The 22,299-nt window shown below is 39.1% G+C and overlaps 1 protein-coding gene across 2 annotated transcripts in view; it reads right to left on the reverse strand.

The window, feature by feature from the left end:
* Nucleotides 1-241: 241 nt before the first annotated feature.
* Nucleotides 242-22,299, reverse strand: part of GLRA2 (glycine receptor alpha 2) — a 218,740-nt gene continuing 196,682 nt past the window's right edge. For both annotated transcript variants that reach the window (XM_006161782.1, XM_006161780.1), the window contains one exon: nt 242-1,135. In XM_006161782.1, the coding sequence (XP_006161844.1) occupies nt 857-1,135 (279 nt within the window). In that variant the 3' untranslated portion in view covers nt 242-856. The remainder of the gene's footprint in view (nt 1,136-22,299) is intronic.

Consider the following 22,299-nt stretch of genomic DNA (forward strand, 5'->3'; position numbering starts at 1 on the left):
TAAATACTATGGCTGAGTAGCTGCAATGGCTAAGTCACACTTGGGCACTTAAAGTTGCACATAAATATAGACAAAGCAACAAGAAAAACTATATAGTGTGCTAACCAATCTGAAAAAATTGGGCATATATTTTAAGAGGGTAGACTATCAAACCAATTACACGATACACAGTTTAAATCCCAAAATTACATCTGGGAAAGAAAAAAATATTAAAATGCACACCTATACAGACAGAAAAGTAGAAATTTGTTTTTTATCTAGTGTTTGTTGTTTTCTGGATACGTAGAAATAATTTATGACCCACAAAAGGACTTCTCAGTGAAACACTAATTACAGATGTTGTAAAGAACATAGCTCAGGAGGCTTATTTAAAAATGAGGCAGCATTTTCCTGAAAAAGTTTGGTCCTTGACTTACTGTAGGCTAGTTGCTATGGTCAGATGGTAAGCATTTTTGGGGTGTGTGTGTGTGTGTGTGTGTGTGTGTGTGTGTGTGTTTTCAGCTAACTTTTCAGTACCAGAATTTGTCAAAACCAAACGAAATCAAAAGGCAAATGGCCCTTGAGAACCTGACACTGCATATCATGGCTGATTGATGTGTCATCTGAAAGAACAGTGCTAAAGACTATGGAAGAGAATTATGCTCACGTGATTCTGCAACACCTTAATTTTGTGCAGTTTTCTTCATTGCCTGCATAACTTGTCTTTTATCATGTAGGTGCCAAGAAACCCACCCCATGATGTTCCCTCCCCCCTCCCTCAATCTTCTCCTCTGTCAAAGTGATATAAAGACAATTTCACTGTGTATATACAAGCACAACACTTAGGCAAGAAGGTCCCAGGGTCTGCAGCGCATATCTATTTCTTGTGGACATCTTCATGACGAATGATCTTGTATGTGATCCAGTAAAAGATGTTGAAAATGAGGAAGGCCAAGGGGAAGGCAGCTCGAGATATTGTGTCAATCCTTTTTGCCCGGTCCACAAACTTCTTCTTGATGGCATCTGCATCTTTTGGGGGTTGTGGGAGCGGGTTGGCCGGTGTGGCCTTGACAGCTGTTCCATCTTTCACTTGGAGGCAGTGACCCATCCCGTAACCACTGAAATTGAAACGACTTTCACGAGTAACATCTTCTTCCTTTGAGAACAAAGACAGAGGAAGCACAGATTGGTTGTCAGTCAACTTAGATGGAAGATGCTTAAAATTCTAAAGAAGTAAAAGAATAAATCACAGCTAACTGGTCGTGTGGGAGGCTTTTGGAATGGAGAGTTCTCTTTCAAGTTCAACTCAATTATTCATGGAATAGATAGAGTTCATTAGCTTTTCAGACTGAGAAATTAAGGGTAAGAATAATGACTTTGTGGTCATTTTAATGAATTAAAAACCAGAAACACCTACATTATATTCAGTACTGATTTGACCAAAGTCTAGTTTATTAATCCATAAATTCTTTGTTTTTTTTTTTTTTTTTCAGTTTTGCTATAGGGTGCATGTAGTCACCAGAGAGACAGAAAGTGAGAAGCTACCCCCTGGGGGGATGGTCCTGCCACAATCCCTTCTCCATCCTCTGGGGATTTGGGGTATGCATGCACAAGCTCCCTGTGTGAGTTTCAAACCACCAGGTCTAGGACTCAAGCCACAGTTGGCTACATGGGAGTCCAGTGTCTTAACCACTAAGCCACCTGCTGGCCCCTGAAATAGGCTATTTTAAAGCCAAGTTCTCCAAATCCCAACATTACACTGTAAATTTGTGAGAGGGACATTCACTCACTTATTCCGAAACATTGACTGAGCTCTTGCTGTGTGCCTGATCCTGAGTTAGGAAGTTTCAGTATTGTGGCTCATTCTTAGTCCCGTCTGGTTTTAATGTTAATGTTGGATCTAAGATTAACCCCTTAAATATACACCTGTTTTCCTTTCAACCTGCTAGTTCATCTATTTATATAGTAGAGTTATATAGTAATTATATAATAGAAATTAAATATTTATTATTGGTGTATTTCCACCACGGCTAATTTTTTCAATGCCAATTTTTAACATCAATTCTTTGATCACATTAGCTGATGTCAGTGAAATTTTGTGTTGAATATTCTTCATCAATGAGATAAAAGAGTGAAAACTTGCATTCATTCCTCAGTGTAAAGAGAAAATTGCTTTTAGAGACAAATGTATGGTATGTGAGTGGGGTGTGTGGTTGGGTCAAAAGGAGGAGTGAAATGGTGGAAAGGTGGGATTGAAATGACTGCTTAATAAAAATCTGGTTCTGAGTAGCCATTAATCAAATCATCATCTTTTGGAACTACATTGCCTTCTACAATACTATGCCACCCCTTTTAGTCACCAGAAGTGTTGTACTCTTGTCTTTCCAGATAATAATAGTGGTTATATTTCCTCAAAGGCAAGAAAGCTTGGTGTGTGCATGCCCAAAATTCTGAGAGGAGAATGGAGGAGAAGGGACTGTGGTGTGGCCATACCCCCTGGGGATTATATCTCACTTTCCTTCTCGCTGTCTCTCTCCAGCAAGTGCACACATCGTATGGCAAAACAACAACAACAACAACAAACCCAATACTATAAAACTACTACTTTATAAAGGCATCTCTCAGGTATTTTTATTTATATGGGATTGTCCTACACAAGTTAAAGGTATTCTTTCATTTCTTAACCAAGTGTACTAAAGGATTTTTTTTTCAACAATTAATTACTGAGTGTTGACTCTATGGCAAGGAGTGTAGTAGGTGCTGGGAGACAGTTGATTAAATTGAACAAAGGCTTTACCTGCATGGAGCTTTCAGAATTTGGTGAAAGAAGCCAATCTAACAGTATTATATAAGGAAGTTGGCAAAGAAAATCAAGTCTGGCATCTGAGTACTTTGATGTGCTCAGATATATAAACTTAATAATGAAATCTTAGATTGGACTTGATTCAAGTAACAAATCTATTTTACTTGCCTTAAAATGTGAATGATGCATTTTATAGATGCAAAATTTCAAATAACTGAAGCTTTTTCAAAATGTGAAATAAACAGGGACCAGCAGTTGGCGTAATGGCTATGTTACTGGACTCCCATGTAGTCGACCGTGGTTTGAGTCCTGGACCTGGTGGCTTAAACTCATGCTGGGAGCATATGCGTGCAAGCCTAAGATCCGGAGAGGAGAATGGAGGAGAAGGAATTGCGGTGTGGCCATCCCCCTTGGGGGGTGATTTCTCACTTTCTTTCTCTCTGTTTCTTTCTGGCGAGCACATGCACCCTATAGCCAAAACCTCTCTAAAAAAATGTGGAATAAACAGCTACGTTAATCATTATAGTGTCATCATAATCATTTGAAGATATATTCTGTGCTTAGCAAGAAAGGAAGCACATAGGTGGTTAAGAGGTGGGGACTTGCTTCTCACATAGACTATAGGCATCCTACATTTCTTAACTACTACTAATTGGTAATTAGATGTCAGACATGGTGAGTAAAGCAGAAATGGAGACAGCTGGTTTAGTAAAGAGAGACCTAGACTGGGAGTTTGGATATGTAGGTCTGACTCTGAAGCTTAAAATGAAATTGTGTTGACCTAAGGAAAACTACTTATTCTTCAAGGCCTCAGGGACATCATGTCAAAAATGTTGAGGCTGTACTAGGTCACTGGGGCTCAGCTTTGGCTGCTTGAGCACTTTTACAAATATTGTATATGTATACCTGCCTCACATCCCAGCCCTTTCCAGACCAGCTAAGTCAGAATCTTTGGAGATGAGAATTTAAGATCTATATTTTTAAAAATCCAGTTACTCTAATATAAAATATTGAAAACCAGTGCCCTGGATGAGTTCAAATGTCCATTTCTGAGATGAGCATCCTATTCTATTAAGTCGTCAGTAAAGTCATGACATATTTTCTATGCAAAAATGCATCATGACTTTCCCAATAACCCAATATATTACTAAGTCTCAATTTACTTTTCAAATGGAAACAAGCCCTTGAAATACATTTCTCCTTCTCTAGCTAAATGTACTGTGTTGTTTTTCTTTCTATATCTGTAGAATCTTGCAAATTGCTGTTCTTATGTCTGTAAATATTTAGAAACTCATGGTTAAGCATATAGTTCACTCCCTGAGATAAGATTATTTTTAAATTCCTGAGCCCCCCTAAAGAAATAGGATAGTTAACGAGCAACTTGTTTTTAGCACATAAAACCAAAGAAAACCTAATATGCCAGTCCACGTTTCTTTTCAGACGGACTCATTCATTTAATTTCTGTAGTCTTTCTCCACATACTTTGAAAGAACAGCTGAAGAAATGAACTCATTCAATTAACTACCTGAGCTAAAACAGAAAGATGTCAGGATAAAATTTCATTATGTGATACATTGCCATGCAAACCGTGGGTGCTTAATAAATGTTTGCTGAGTAACGAACAAAAGGGAGTTTTAAGAAGACTTTCCCTCTGCTTGAAAAAACTTTCTTCATTCATTCAACCCTATTTTAAATTATGCTTCTGAGTATAGTTACAACTAATTAAATCAATTCTTTAAAATTCTCCACCACAAAAATAAATCCGTTGTAGGTAGAAATTATCCATTTAATTTTTCATGTGTTAGAGATATGAATACTGGCTTAAGGGTCTTCTTATTTACCATTATGACTCACTCAATGCCTTTTAAATATAGAATCTTAAATTATCTACATTAAAGGGTATGGTTTGGATTCAGAATACATAACTGTATCCAATTTGACTTTTTTTTTGTATTATAATGAGTGACTAATTGCCTTTCCAGTAGGTTCAGAATAAAATGTTATGGTAATATGGAGAGATTCCTATCTGAGGGCAAAATGAAGATGAGCTTGAGTCATGGATAAACTCAAACTAAAATAAATAACATAACAATCTGTAGGCACAGCTTAGCTGTGTATATTCACAGGGAGAGTTAGAGTCTCCCAGTACAGAAAGAATTTTAAGCATTTATTCTCTAGTTCTTCCAATTAGCCAGGAACAAAATTAATTATTGCTGCTGAGTCACCATCTTCAGTAACTGAGCAATAAACATTTCTAGTTGACCCTATTTGTTATTGACCGGTCATTTACATTCCCACAGAAAATGAATTATCTGATCAAAGTTTTAATATGTGTGACTTCTACATCCCACTTTGAGATCTCCTTAAAACCTGTCCTCTCTATGAAGTACAGTCATGAAACTAGGCAATTTGTTTGAGATTTATTGTCTAATTTTATGTATTTTATACATCACTTCTTATAAAATCGAGTCATTTTTGTGTTGGCAGTAACTTTTGCCTAGATGTGAAACTGGATCTAAAGCTCACCAGAATTGCATTGTATTGAACTAGTATAAATAAAATAATGTCATATCATTAAAGAATATGGTACTTATACAGATTTTAGCAGAGCCTATATTTCTGAGTTTTCTCTTATACACTAGAGAAGAGAACATAAAAGGAAGGACCAGCAGTTAGTGTAATGGCTATGTTGCTGGACTCCCACATAGTCGACCACGGTTCGTGTCCTGGACCTGGTGGCTTAAAACATGCCGGGCGCGTGTGCGTGCATACCCAAGATCCCGAGAGGAGAATGGAGAAGATGGGATTGTGGCATGGCCATCCCCCCTGGGGGGTGATTTCTCACTTTCTGTCTCTTTGTCTCTCTCTGTCTGGTGACCGCACGTGCCCTATAGCAAAAACCTCTAAAAAAAAAAAGAGAACATAAAAGAACTCCTGAAAACTCCTAAAGTTCTTTTTATCACATTTCTCACCCAGATTCTTTGATTTGATTGAGTCTCCCTTCTGTTGGAACAGGAAATTGTTCAGTTGGAACCAAAAGTTGTAGTGAGTCTCAATCAATGCAAGGACATAATGGACTCTCAATTCTCCTTAGGGGACAGTGTGAGTTCAAACACAGTGGGTTTTCACTGGAGAAGTCTTGCAAGTAAATGATGACTAGATGATGCTGTCCTCTAGATATGGAGAAGAGGAAGGGCCTGGGTAATCCTCAGTTCTTGGGATCTCCTCCTCCATATCACGGGAACTTGAGAAAAAATATGAATAATAGATATCATTTACTGATTATGACTATATACCTGTACTTACAGCTACAGTCAGTCCTATCACCAAACTGACTTCACAAGTCAAATGTTTCATGGAGAACTGAGGCTAAGAGAAGTTATATAGCTTCCCAGAGTTATATTGCTAATAAATGTTGAAGCTGAGATTCAAATCCAGGTCTGTCTGATTCCAAATTTGTCTGACTCCAAAGAATCTAGAAGTCTTTGATTCATATGAATTTTTCCCCTGTCAAACCCCAGATGACTTCCATTCAAGATTATAGATGAAGAATCTGACTAAGCTTTGTAAAACAAAGCTGAAATAAAGTAAACCAAATATAGGCCCTTATTACTTAACTAAAGAATGTAATTTGATTTACCATAGCCACAAGAAATATAAAATCCTTAGGAATAAAACTAACCAAGGAAGTCAAAGACCTCTACAAGGGAAACTATGAAAACCTTAAAAAGTAAATTGAAAAGGACACACAAAAAAGTGGAAGGACATCCCATGTTCCTGAATTGGCAGAATCAGTGTAATAAAAATGGCAATCCTACCCAAATTAATCTACATGTTCAATGCAATCCCAATAAAATTACAAGAGATATTCTTCACAGATCTAGAAAGACAATCATAGAATTTGTCTGGAACCATAAAAGATCCCATTTTGCTAAAGCCATCTTGTGCAAGAAGACTGAAGTAGGTGGCATCTTACTCCCTGACCCAAAAATATATTACAAAGCTGTGATAATCAAAACAATATGGTGTTGGCACAAAAATAGACATGAGGACCAATGGAACAGAGTAGAGACTTCAGAAATAAACCCCAGAGCATACAGCCAAGTCATCTTTGACAAATGGTGCTAGTCAATCCAGTGGGAAAGGGACACCTCTTTAGCAAATGGTGTTGGAAAAACTGGATATTCACCTGCAGAAAGATGAATCTGATGCAAAGTGGATCAAAGATCTAAACTTAAGACTGCAAACTATAAAACTACTGGAGGAAAACTCTGGGGAAACTCTGGGAGACATTGGGGTAGGCAAATACTTCTTAAGCAAGACCCCCAAGGCACAGGCAATAATCCCCCAAATAGACAGGTGGGATTACATCAGATTAAAGAGTTTCTTCACAGTAAAGGACACTGCAATTAGTGTGAATCGACAACCCTCGGAATGGGAGAGAATTTTCGTTAACTATTCCTCAGATAAGGGACTGATAACCAGAATACACAGGGAACTCAAGCAGCTTATCCAGAAGAAAATGATTAACCCAATTAAAAGATGGGAAAATGAACTGAATAAACAACTCTCTAAGGAAGACATAGGAACAGCCAAAAAGCATATGAAAAAATGCTCAACATCCCTCATCATAAGGGAGATGCAGATCAAAACCACAATGAGATACCACCTAACCCCAGTCAGAATGGTGAAGATTTTAAAACAAAAACAAAAACAAAAACAAAAAACAATGATAAGTGCTGGAGGGGATGTGGTGAAAGGGGAACACTCCTACACTGCTGATGGGAATGTAAATTGGTCCAGCCACTGTGGAGAATGATATGGAGGTTCCTCAAAGACCTTCAAATAGAACTACCATATGATCCAGCAATTCCACTCCTGGGTATCTGCCCAAAGGACAGGTGAGCACTCCGTTGGAAAAGTGCTTGCACAACTATTTTCATTGCAACATTACTCACAATTGCTAAGACATGGAACCAACCCAAATGTCCACAAACAGATGAGTGGACTGAAAAATTGAGGCACATATATTCCATGGAATACTAGTCAGCCATAAAAAATAACGCCCTGGAATTTGATAGAAAGTGGACGAATATGGAAGATTTGTTGCAGAGTGAAGCAAGTCAGGCTATGAAAGACATTGTATGTCTCCACTTAACACATACCAACTGTCCCCACTCTACAGTAGAGACTGAAAGACTGGAAAACATAAAAATATTAAAAATTGTAATGGACACTAGAAACAAAGTGGAAAGAGAGTGGGAGGGGAAGAGCATAGGAAAGGAAATTTTTTTTGGGGGGGAATAAAGAGGTAAGAGACTTGTGGGACACAGATAAGGTTTATTATCTGTTGATGAGTATGTGTGTAATAGTCTCAACTAGGCTGGACTGAGGTGTATATTATGCTGGGTAAAGTCTCTTCACAATCTAAATGATGTATAGCGATTTAATTGTATGAATAATAAACTTTTTAAAAACTAATGAGTAATAGAAAAAAAGAAATTAATTAAAATAGTGTCATTTGGGGCAGATTGTGAAAGGATTTTTCCAAAAGAAAAGTGTATCAATGGATACTTTCTACTTCAATGAAGAATATTGTTATCATTGATTTTTTTCAATACCAGAAGGCATGTATGCATGCTAGAGAAAAAGAGAGAAAGAGAAAGAAAGCTCCCCACCATCTCAGTGGGGCCTGGTCACACCACTATCACCTTTTCTCCATTCCTCCATGCTGTCAGGATCTTGGGCATGTGTGTGTATGTTCCCATTGTGTTTTTCATGCTGCTGGGGCCTAAATTTGAACCACTGTTAGTTATATGGGATCCAACTCCCTATACACAACACTTAACCTCCATGCTATGAGGCTAGCCTTATCATTGATTTTTTTAAAGAAGGAACTTCTTTTATTCATTTCTTAGATAGCTGCCATTCATTCATTCATTTATGAGAAAGAAAGAGGTATTTTTGATAGAGTCACACTATGTTGCCATCCTACTGTCCCAGCCTCCCAGTTAGCTAAGACCATAGTTTCATACCCCCATACCTGTTTAGGTCAGGCTGAGAACTAAATCCAGTGTGTCTCCTGCAGCTTCAGCTATCAAGCAGCAGCAGTACTCTACCATTTGTGTTGCTGCAGTTGGGTCATTTATGTATGCATATTTTTAACAAATACTTATTGAGCACCTATTATGTATCAGGTATGTGGTGGGGGTACAGGTGTGGCAAAGTAAACAAAAGCATCTACTTTTTTGGAGTTTATGTTCTAGTAGGGAAGAGAACAATAGGTAAACAAATCATGTACACACAGATACATATGTATACACATATATACCTTCACATATACATATACATGTACACAAGACACTTATACACACACACACACACACAAGTAATGATAGGTGCTTTGAAGAAAAACAATGGAAGTAACAGACTGAAGTGAGTGCCAGGTAAATGGGAGTTTTAGGTTGAGTGGTCAGAAAGGCCTGTGGAGATGGCAAGCTCTGTGTCATGTGATGGGGATCCAGTAGAGAACAATACAGATCTATGCTTGCCTTCAAGTAGTTTGCAACCTTGATATGAAGAAAAACATCAATAAAATAATCATGTAAGTATTTAATTACTATATAATAAAAGCTCTTAACGAAGATTAGAGAGTGCTATGAGAGCTTATTAAAGAGGATCCTGGTCTAATCTGACCTGGGGAAGCAATATTTTATTAGAGATATGAAAAATGATAAGCATTTAAGAGGTGAAGGCAGAGTTAGGAGGTGTCTGAGATCGAAGAGTTTGCTGCAATTGAGGGATGGTAGGATGATGTCCAGAATATAGAGAGCAAGTGGTATGAGGCAAGATTTCAGGAATGATCCAGGAAATAGATCAGATAGGGCCTTGTAAACCATGGTGCTTGCTTGGAACTTTATTTTAAGAATCAAGGGAAGCCATTGCAGGCTTTTCATGGGGATTGCATGACATAATAAATTGCTTCTGGGGAGCCAGCAGGTGGCATGATAGTTGGGGGGCTAGACCCCCACATGGTTGACCACAGCTCAAGTCCTGGATCTGGTGGCTTGTTTTCTTACTTTCTGTCTCTTTCTCTCTCTCTTTTCAAAATTTTAAAATAACAGTAATAAATTGAGTAATAAAAAAATTGCTTCTGTTGTAATATGGATGGCCAGCTAAAAGAAGGCAAAACTGGATCCAGAAAGACTAGTTAGAAAACGGCAGTAGTGGTCTTGATGAGAGATGACAAGAATTTGGACTAAGGGTTGGAGGTATAGGTGGAGAGAAGTATGCCAACTTGAGACATGGAGGGGCAATCAATGGGTCTAGAAATGGATTGGAAGCTGTTGAGGTTAACCTCCAGCTTAAACCACTAGATGGATGATGGTGCCATTTACAGAGAAAAAGACAATAAAATGGGATCATATTAAGTCTGGGGAAGATAATGCTGACACTTAGGTACCCTTGGGACATTCAAATGGAGACATGGGGTAGGTGATTACATGAGTATTCTGGAACTCAATGGAGAGACCTCGCCTGGAGATATAGAATTGGTTTTATATTAATGCCCATCTGCCAGTATTTTCCACTTAAAATCACTGAAGGCAACATATGCTAAGAATCAACCATTAGCCAATACACTTAAAATTCTTCTTTTATACTCCTCAAGTTCTTCCCGGATATGGCAATACTTTAAAATGATTTTTGATTCAGAATAAATCCTTGTTCTGATGATAAAGAAGAAATAAAATTGGAAGTATAATTTTGCAAGTCAGCTTAATATTCCAAAGCAAGCTTTATGGAGTTCTTATGGTTTGAGTCTTCTGGTAGAATCCTCTACACTCATTCTACAGAGCCCTTTCAAACTGGCCTGTGAGTAGCAGAGTGGCATGTTGGCAAGGCAAAGAGAAGAGAAGAAGCTCTCACTTCTTTCTCTTCTGTGTGCTTCTACCTGTCATATAGAAGTCAGAACCTGTATCACATCATATTTGCCAAAGATAGCCTCAACAGTATCTCCTATCCCATTTGCTTTTTCTACTGTAAGTCATTGATACTCTTCCCAATGACACATGGGGCCTATATCCCCTTCAAGTCTGAGTGGTTTGTGACTCTGTCCTAATTACAGAATGTGACATAAATGACACCTAAGTAGCTTCTTAAACTAAGTCATAAAAAACAATAAAGCTTCAACTTGTTTTGCTGCAACTTGTGTTTGGAAGCATGAGCCACCAAGATAGCTGTCTGGCTGCCTTAGACCACCATGCTGAAAAGAACTCAAACTAGCCCATGAGAGACCTCGCCTGGAGATATAGAATTGGTTTTATATTAATGCCCATCTGCCAGTATTTTCCACTTAAAATCACTGAAGGCAACATATGCTAAGAATCAACCATTAGCCAATACACTTAAAATTCTTCTTTTATACTCCTCAAGTTCTTCCCGGATATGGCAATACTTTAAAATGATTTTTGATTCAGAATAAATCCTTGTTCTGATGATAAAGAAGAAATAAAATTGGAAGTATAATTTTGCAAGTCAGCTTAATATTCCAAAGCAAGCTTTATGGAGTTCTTATGGTTTGAGTCTTCTGGTAGAATCCTCTACACTCATTCTACAGAGCCCTTTCAAACTGGCCTGTGAGTAGCAGAGTGGCATGTTGGCAAGGCAAAGAGAAGAGAAGAAGCTCTCACTTCTTTCTCTTCTGTGTGCTTCTACCTGTCATATAGAAGTCAGAACCTGTATCACATCATATTTGCCAAAGATAGCCTCAACAGTATCTCCTATCCCATTTGCTTTTTCTACTGTAAGTCATTGATACTCTTCCCAATGACACATGGGGCCTATATCCCCTTCAAGTCTGAGTGGTTTGTGACTCTGTCCTAATTACAGAATGTGACATAAATGACACCTAAGTAGCTTCTTAAACTAAGTCATAAAAAACAATAAAGCTTCAACTTGTTTTGCTGCAACTTGTGTTTGGAAGCATGAGCCACCAAGATAGCTGTCTGGCTGCCTTAGACCACCATGCTGAAAAGAACTCAAACTAGCCCATGTGGGGAAATCAGATGGAGAAGCCCTGAGATTATATGAAGGGAGAAAGATGTGTGGCCAGTTCTCAGCTCTTTCAGCTCTATCTGCACCCAAAGGATAGATTAAACCAGAACTGCCCAACTGAGATTGTCTCAAATCCTTGATACTCAGAAACTGAGAGAGACAATGGACTGATTGTTGATTTAAGCCACTAAGAGTTTCGGTGATTTATTATGCAATAATAGCTACATAGATAATTGATACTGTATCAAAAACCTGAGTGTTGTGGTATTGTGTTTGGAATAAGGCAGCTACAGAAGTTGTAAAGGTATCTAGCAGATTGTTAGAAAGCTGGGAGAAGGGAACCAGCAGTTAGCATAATGGCTATGTCGCTGGACTCCCACGTAGTCGACCGCGGTTCGCGTCCCAGACCCGGTGGCTTAAAACTCACACCAGGCGCATGTGCGTGCGTGCCCAAGATCTCGAGAGGAGAATGGAGGAGAAGGGATTGCGGCATGACCATCCCTCCTGGGGGGTGATTTCTCGCTTTCTGTCTCTCTGTCTCTCTCTGTCTGGCGAGCACACGCGCCCTATAGCGAAAATCTCTTCAAAAAAAAAAAAAAAGAAGAAAGCTGGGAGAAGAGGGAGGCAATTGTCATTGCAAGCTGGAGAATGGATGAAAGTTTACTAAAATTGTTTCCTATGGTAACACGAAAAGTAGAAAAGATACAAAACACACCTGATCATTTGGCCAAGGAGATTTCTAGACAGAGTGTTAAGGATATTGCTTAGCTTTCAGCTGCTGATAAACAGAGGGAATGAAGAATGGAAGAACAAGCTATTAAGTGTTCAAGTACAATAGAAATTGGAGGAAATGTAAAGGATCCAGAAAAAAATCATTTCAGTCTGCAAACGGATGGTGAGGGACTCGAACCATGGTTGGCCATGTGGGAGTCCAGTGCCTTAACCATCACACCACTTGCTGGCCCCTATCTTTGTCTTTTAAATTGGAAAATAATTGTATATATTTACAGTGTACAATTTGATGTTTTGGTGTATAGTGATTAAATCTAATTAAAATACCCTTCATATACTTATCTTGTTGTGAAAATCTACTCTGTTAACAAATTTGAAAATACAACACACTATTATTAACTATAGTCATGATGCTTTAAAATAGAGCTTTGAAATGTATTCTTCCTAATTGAAACTGGCCTTATTTTGAAGAGATTTGTGGGTATGGCTTTTGTCTAATGAAGTAAATTATAAACAGATACACAAGAAGCCCCCAACCATTTTTTTTTTTGGAGAGACTTTTGCTATAGGGCACGTGCGCCTTGCCAGAAAGACAGAGACAGAGAGACAGAAAGTGAGAAATTACCCCCTAGGGGGAATGAGCACGCCGCAATCCCTTCTCCTCCATTCTCCTCTCAGGATCTTGGGCACGCATGCACATGCACCTGGCGTGAGTTTAAGCCACCGAGTCTGGGACTCGAACTGCAGTCAACTACATGGGACTCCAGCGACATAGCCATTACGTCAACTGCTGGTTCTGCCCCCAACCATTTGTAAGGAATTGTATCTGGACTGAAAGCAACAAAGACAGTATAAAATGAAAAGAGGTCTTTTGACTCTTAAATTTTTATGTGCTGAAAATAATCTTAAAAAGGTTACTCAGCTGCAAACATGTGCCACCTTTTATAGAGAAATAAAGAAAATTCAAATAGCAGAATAAGAGCACAGCGGGCAGAGCCAAAAACCAGAGAAGACATCAAGAGATATATCCCCAACTAAGGACCTGCCAACATGGACCTAGTCAAATTGTAGAATTCCTATTAACAAGTAATTGCTGTGTATCTCTCGTTTCTCCTGTTTTTAAGTGAGAACACCTGCAGTATAATAGTTACCCTGTGCACATCACAATATTGTTTGTTGGATAGAAAGGACAGATACCTTGTTGTTTTAGTTCACAGGTACCCAAAGTTCTTTACGTGAGATGCCTCATCTAACTTAGATGAAGAGATCCTAGGTTTTGAGCTACATTTTAGTTTAATGCCTGTTTAGCAGTGTTTTTACCTGTGAAAGCCTTTTATAAGTCATTGCGTTTTTCTCCTCCAGAAAAGAAAAGAACAATAGCAAAACTTCCCCCTAGCTTTCTCTTCTGCTGTGTAGGTGTCCATTTAATATCAGAGGTCTTGGGAGAGGGAGTGAGTATGTTTTGCATGAGAGAAGGATGTGAATCATAGAAAGAGGGTGGACTGTGGCAGAATGTATTTGTCAGAGTTGGCCACAACAATATCTCATCCATGTGTTTTCTTAAATGTGACTTTGAAGTTCCTTCTACTAAGAGTTGGGAGTCTGTGTCCCCTCCCTTTCAATCTGGAAAGGCTTGCAACTGTTTGTAACTAATAGAATGCAGTGGACTCTATATGACTTCCATGGCTAGTTCATAAAAGGCAATGCAGCTTGTGCTTTGTTCACTGGAGCACTTATATTTGGAGTCTTGAGAAACACATAAAAAGTCCAACTAGTAAGCCAGCAGGTAGCATGGTGATTAAGGAGCTGGACTCCCACATGGCTGACTTTGGTTTGAGTCCCAGACATGACAGCTTGAAACTCACACTGGATATATGTGTGTGCATGTCCAAAATCCCAAGAGGAGGGAACCAGCAGTTAGCGTAATGGCTATGTCGCTGGACTCCCACGTAGTCGACCGCGGTTCGTGTCCCGGACCCGGTGGCTTAAAACTCACGCCGGGCGCGTGTGCGTGCGTGCCCAAGATCCCGAGAGGAGAATGGAGGAGAAGAGATTGCGGCGTGACCATCCCCCCTGGGGGGTGATTTCTCGCTTTCTGTCTCTATGTCTCTCTCTGTCTGTCTGGTGAGCGCACGCGCCCTACAGTGAAAATCTCTCCAAAAAAAAAAAAAGAAAACAAAATCCCAAGAGGAGACTGGAAGATAAGGGATTGTGGGGGGGCTATCCCCCCTAGGGGGTAATTTCTCACTCTCCCTTTGTGTGTAGCTCTCTGTCTTTCTCTCTAGCAAGTGCACATGCCCTATGGCAAAAACCTAAAAAAAAAAAAAAAAAGTCCGGTTACGGAGGCTCCCATGCTGCGAGGAAGCCAAGCCACATGGGAAAGCCATGTATAGGCACTCTGATTGATGGCCCCAGTCCTAGAGTTCTCCAGCCCAGACACCAAGCATAAAAGTAAACAAATATACAGATGACTGACTCTCAGCTGTCAAATAATAATCAGCCTTTGATTCTCTCAGCTGAAACCTCAGACATCATGGAGTAGACAATTCCCACTCTGCCCTTTCCAAATTCCTGAGCATAATGCGTAGGTGTTTTGTGCAATTAAGTTTTTTTTTTTAATGAAAGAATCCTTTTGATATTCGTTTAATTTTTCATTTTCTTTTTTTTTTTTTTAGGTTTTTGCTATAGGACACGGGTGCTTGCCGAAAAGAGACAGACAGAGGGAAAGTAAGAAATCATCCCCCCAGGGGGGATAGCCACACCACAATCCTTTCTTCTCTATTGTCTTCTTGAGATTTGGGGCATGCACACACATGTGCCCAGCATCATCTTTAGGTTGCCAGGTCTGGGGCTTGAACCACAGTTGGCCATGTGGGCGTCCAACCACCTTAACCACCATGCCATCTGCTGGCCTTGTTCCATTAAATTTTTGAGATGGTTTATTATGCATAGTAATTGAAATAGGCTATTTGGCTCCACATCATGCAAAATTTTTACACTTTCAACAGCTAGTTATCCAAACCTAGAATTCCTGGTGTGAAGTAAGATAAATATTATGAGTACATGAGATTGAATATGTTCCTTATTGAATGTTGACTGGTTTTCAGATTTAAATGTAGAAGTAAATATGTCATTCTATTGGGTTATTGAAAAAGTCATGATGCATTTTTGCTTAGAAAACCATGTTACGACTTCTCCAATGACCCAATAAATACAACGTTGGCAAAACGTGCTCTGCAAGCCACAGTAATCAGCTGTTTACATGTCAGCCTCTTTCATGTAACCTTCAAGCATAGGGACCCAGTCTCTCATACCTTTGTTGTTGTTGTTGTTGTTGTTATTTAAAGCTTGTTATAGGGCATGTGTGCTTACCAGAGACAGAGAGGGAAAATGAAAAATTATGATCCAAGGGGGAATGGCCACACCACAATCTCTACTCATCCATTCTCCATTTGGGAGTTTGGGCACACACACACATACATATGCACCTGTCATGATTTTCAAGCTGTCAGGTCCAGGACTCAAACCTTATAGTCAGCCATGTGGGATCTAGCTGCCTTAACCTCCGTGTAACCTGCTGCCCTTTAGTGTCCTATATCTTGATATCCTCAGGACCTAGAACAATACTTGGATGAATCTTCCTCATTTGAATACATATAAAGTAAATACTTCTTAAGTGAATGATAGAAATAGATTTTTATAACATAAAAAAATCACCTTTTACATTATGTGGCTTATTTTTAATATTAAAATTAGTGTAAACAAACTCACCAATGTAATTCAACAACTGAGGTATTTATGAACTCCATTTAAAATATTGTCCATTTTTTGTGGCCCTCTGTTTAGCTAGTGAGTAGCCAGATAGTGTGAAAACTAGAGCTGCCTTATTAACAGTCTTCAGGGGAAAAAATGAATACTTTTTGGCAAAGAAAATAGATACTCTAGAATATACTGAGATAAATTTTTTGTTTATGCATCTGTTTGCAAATCAAAATAATAAAGCTAGGTAAATGAAAAGGCAATGCATATTAAATTTATATAACTATTTTACCAAATAAATGAGACCTTACTAGTTATTACCTATACCAACAATGAAGGAGTATTTGCATAATATTAGTATATTTGAATTCATATGTCATCTATTTTGGGTTCGGCAAAGAAAGTAAAATCTCTATAAATCTATGATTATTTCCAAAGATTGGCTTTAAGCCTTGAAATTCTAATTAATGGAATATTCTCTTCACAAATTTTTTAAAACAAATTAGTGAATGGGACCAGCAGTTAGCATAATGGCTATGTTGCTGGACTCCCATGTAGTTGACCGTGGTTTGAGTCCCGGACCTGGTGGCTTAAACTTACGCTGGGCACGTGTGTGTGGATGCCCAAGATCCCAAGAGGAGAATGGAAGAGAAGGGATTGCGGTGTGGCCATCCCCTCCCCCCTGGGATTTCTCGCTTTCTATCTCTCTGTCTCTCTGAAGAGCGCACACGCCCTATAGCCAAAAAAAAAAAAAACCTCTCCAAAAAATAAAAAATTAGTGCCTGCACTTCTGGTACTATGTACCATTACAAAGAAAAATAAAAAAGAACAAAACTCCTTTGTTGCTGCTGTCCTACATGTTATTGTTACAAACCTTGGTGTGTATAAGAAAATGCCAGCAGGACCTCCCATTCATGACAAACCTCACCTCCACTAACAGGAGAAATGTATGGGCAAGGTAGGACAGATAGAACTCAGTTGTGGTATGAGCAGTTGTGGTATTCTGGAACTAAATGTGGACACAACCAACAAATGGCAGCCTCTGTTGGGGCATAAAGAGTTGAGTTGGGCCAAGACTCCTAGCTATCCACCAGAACTTTTTCTTTATTTCTTCTTCTAGTAGTGCATTTTCTTTTAGTTAATGGTCGCTTAACTGCTGCACTATTGAGATTTGGAACCAGAGAATCATTGGTTGTTGGGAACTAAGCTTTGCCTTTTCAGAATGATTAACAGCACCCCTGGCCTCCACCCACTAGATGTCAGTAGCATCCCTCCTCCCCTAGTGACATCCAAAAATATCTCTGTTAACGAATGGCTCCTGGAGTAGCAAAGTGATCCGTACTTGAGAACTTCTGTTTCAGCCAGTTACACATGTGCACATAAAGAGATGGTATTTTCTAGCCTCCCCTGCACCTATGTGGTGCTATGGAGCATGTCTAGTATCAGGAAATCAAATCAGAGCTTGAAGCCAGGATCTAGTTACTTCTTGCCACCTCTGCCAGAATTATTGCAAGAGTCTTCTACATGGTCCCCTTGTTTCTAGACTTTCCCTCCTAGCAATAAGGTCATTTCTCAATATAGCAACTGGAAGGATTCTGTTAAAATGCGAGTCTAGTCAGGTCTTCTTCAGCTCAGAACTCTGCAGTAGCTCTCACCTCAGAAGTCTTTTTTATGTCCCTTTTATCTCTCAGATCTTATCTCCTGCTGCTCTCCTTCTAGCCCAGGGGTCAGCCAACATTTTATTTAAAGGGCCATATAGTAAATATTTAAGCCATGCAGTCTCTGAAGTCTATCTTTCCAATGTATATTTTGAATCTAATTTTCTATAGTAAAATACATACTTCATTCTACTGTGGGCCACAATTCATCTATAGTATCATAATGGGCTGGAAGTAATCATGTAAAAATCATTTAGCTTTCTGCTCAAAATCCATGAAGCAGAAATGTTCTCATTTAATGTCAGTTGTAGTCTTAGACAGTAGTTTGGAAATCAATAACACAGTTGCAATGCTTCAATTTTTTAAGAAGGAAGCAATGCTTTGCGTATGGAAATTCTTTCCCAGTAGTTTCTGTCAATTCTACTCTAGAGTGTTCAAAAGCCACACTAAATTATAAGAAGCATGAAGGTGAACATCTTCCATCTGGAATAGGGGCTGTTAGATTATTAACATCATTTGCCATCTGTTCAGGTGCAAACAAAGTGAATCCTGAGACTGGAGGAGACAGGTGATCGGGAGATGAACCCACTGCTTCACTCAAAATAATGACAATAGCATCAATGAGAAATCACACCAAGCCTTTGCTTTCTAACTTGGATGGTCCTGACTGCCAAACTCTCCAGGCCAATATCATGCTTCAGCCTTCCTCTACATATACTTATGCACTTGATATCAAAGTGGTTACTTTGCAGGATGATGTATTTACCTGGTACTGCCACTACTGTAGAAGCATCAGTCTGAGGCTAGGAAGACCTACATTTCCCAGAATTATTTTCTTGACTGGTTCCAGGTGAGGATTTGCCAATGACAGTTATTTGGGAGCTTTGGAAGGTGAAAGGGATGCAGAGATAATTGTTTTTGAGAGTTGCTGGGGGCCAGATGAGGCTGCTTTGACACCATGGCATTCCAAACCTTTCTGTGGGTTCCCAATTTATGATCCCACTTAGTGAGTTGATATGGCAGCTTCAAAAATTCTCCTGTGGTTTTCAACCTTTCCACCCAGAGCTTCAGGTTAAAGTCCCATCTTTTGACTATCACCTTCTAAGACCTTGACTCCCCCAGTTACTTCCACATGCATATAAACTGTAATTTCTATCCTAAGCTCCTTATTTTGGTACTACTTTTAATGTCTTTGTTGTCCTGACTAATCCCAGATGTGTGCAGGTTTACTGGTATTCCAGACCTTTAACTACAAAACACCATTTTAAAACAAGTTACTGTAGTTTTCTTCAGTTAAGATTTGTTGAGCATCATAATGTACCAAGTATTGAAGAGAAATAGAGTCCTGCTCTTAAAATTAGTGTGGGATTTGGGGAGGGGGTCTAGAACATGTAAACCAATGGTTCTCAGTTAGGCTCAATTTCACGTTTGTTACTGTTTGGAAACATTTTGGGTTGTCAAAACAGGGGAGAGTGTTCTACTGGCTTCTCACAGGTAGAGGCCAGCATACTGCTCAGTATTCTGCAGTGTACAGGACAGCAACCACCACAAATTCCAGCAACCACCAGGAATTATCAAACCTCAAATGTCAATAGTGCTGAGGTTTGAAAACCAGACATAGACAAATGATTATAATGCAGTGGCATATCTGCTATGGTGAAGTGGTGCACAGGTCACCAGACATATAGAAGAGGTAATTTTATGCTAGAGTAATTAAAGGAGCATTAGATGGCATTCTTTCTGTAATAATATCACAGAACCCACTGCCTCTGAAAGATATACATGAACATTATGGATACATTAGAGAAAAGTGACCCATGTAAAGGCAGCTGTTAACCTCCATTTTAGTGCAAATACAGAGAAATTCAAATGTACTGTGCCACTTATCTAGGAGTTAGTATCTTATAATCATCCTGTAAATTAATCAGAGAGGATTTGTTATATATGTAATATATAATATTGTATAGTAATACATATGCACATATAATATACATATTATATAATATATATAATACAAAGCCTGGTTTCTGGAACCAGAACTCCTGGTTTCAGATTTTGGCTCGCCACTAACCAGTGTGGGAGTTGGCTAATTCACTCAAGTCTCTATGGGCCTCACTGTCTTCTGCAATAAGAAGATGACAGTGGCACATTCGTTATAGTGTTTTTGAGAGGACTAAGTGCTTATAATAATGCCTAGTGTACACTGTATGCTCAATCAATGGTAGCCTGGTGGTGATACTGATGATGGTATTAGCATGGCTACCCAGCCCAGGAACATAAATGATCAAATCCGGAAATGACATTATTCTCAATCTCTCAGAGTTGTAATTTTCCCCTATTTCTGCTTTTCTCTTACCAGATTCCTTTATTTATTCCAACCAGGCCATACCATATTCAAGCCTGTGGAAACCTGCACAAATCAAGTCTTTACTATAACCTAGTCAGAACCTCTTCATTCAAATTCCTGAAGGAGAAAATTTCATTGATCACCAAGTTTTATTGACTGTTGCCCCTGGATCATTGGATGGAGAAAGGGGAAGGGTCATGAGATAAGAACAGGACAAACTTAGCGTGAGTTGAAGGGCAAGGAACTCTTCACAGGTGGTGAATGTTCCTGAAAGCATACATACTATATGAGAAACCATAGAAGAAACAATAAAGGCTTGTCTTGAGAAGAGATGATCCTGATTCATACAACAGGTGTTTCCAAAAGAGCAAAGGGCTCTTATGAATGCAGACTCAAATTTATACTATTTGCTCCAAGGAAGCTAATCAGAAATGGTTGACATTACAAGGAGCTAAACCTCCACTCAATATGAGAATAGACTTTTTTTTTTTCTTGGAGAGGTTTTCGCTATAGGGCGCGTGCGCTCGCCAGGCAGGGACATAGAGACAGAAAGCAAGAAATCACCCCCCAGAGGGGATGGTCATGCCGCAATCCCTTCTCCTCCATTCTCCTCTAGGGATCTTGGGCACGTACGCACACGTGCCTGGCGAGTTTTAAGCCACCGGGTCCGGGACGTGAACCGCGGTTGACTACGTGGGAGTCCAGTGACATAGCCATTACGCTAACTGCTGGTTCCCTCAATATGAGAATAGACTTTTAACAACTTTGACTGGAATGAAACATACCTTCCTCTGCCTTGGAAGGTAATTAATTCTGTTACTAGAGATAGTCAAGTGCTTAACCATTTGTTGGAGATGTTGAATGGGTTAAGGGACATATGGCCACCCATTTACACATCTTCTGTTTGTGGGAGTCTCTGATCGTGTGTAGAAACTGATAATGTAAGAAGTCTAAGCGGCAAACTACACTGAAGGTGCTGATCCAGTGCAAGAAAGATGTATTTGACAAGCTGTGCCCTGCTCTAACTCTCTTTGGCCTCCTGAATGTCTCTAGTCATTCTCATCCAGTTTTGAGAAACCCTGCTCAAATATAATCAACCCCACAACAGTTCAATTCAGATGTATTTTTCTTTGAATTATCTTTGATTTGCATGGTATTTTATTTCATAACTTCTAAAGGTTTCAATTAAACAGTAGTTCCCTTGCTGTTGGGAGAAGATTCTAATATTGGATGGATGTATATTTTTATTTTATTTCAAGTTCTTTTATACATTCTATTATGTAATTTAGTTTACAAAGTGAATATTCCAACAAATTTAGATTTCTCCCCAGTCCAGTTGATAATACTATAAAGTTATCTTCAACAGGTAATACCCCATTTATTTGTCCCAGTAATGCTTTGTCTCTCCATTTTTCTTCTTAATGTCCTTCCTCAGACTCTATTCCTTCACTCACCCTCTTTCCACACTATATCTGGTATTCACAACCATTTACTGTATTTCTATATCCTTTAGTCATTTAGTTTTGGTCATAGAGTGCAGAAACTAGGTATATGTTAAGTGGGGACATATAATCTCTCTCCTTCATAGCCTGGATTGCTTCAATCAGCAGTAAATCTTCCATATGCATCCACTTTCCGTCCAAAGCCAGAGTATTGTTTTTTATGACTGACTAGTATTCCATAGAGTATATGTGCCACAGTTTTTCAATCCATTTATCTGTTTGTGGGCATTTGGGTTGGTTCCATGTCTTAGCAATTGTGAATAATGCCGCAGTAAATATCGATGTGCAAGTACTTTTCCAATTAAGAATTCTTAGGTCCTTTGGGTAGATACAAGTGGGATTGTTGGGTCATATGGAAGTTCTGTTTGTAGATTTTTAAGGAATCTCCATATAGTGCTCCACAGTGGCTGGACCAATTTATATTTCCATTAGCAGTGTAAGAGAGTTCCCCTTCCCCCCCCCCCA

This window comes from Tupaia chinensis, unplaced genomic scaffold (genome assembly GCF_000334495.1).
Source record: "Tupaia chinensis unplaced genomic scaffold, TupChi_1.0 Scaffold139055_1, whole genome shotgun sequence".
NCBI classification, from domain to species: domain Eukaryota; kingdom Metazoa; phylum Chordata; class Mammalia; order Scandentia; family Tupaiidae; genus Tupaia; species Tupaia belangeri.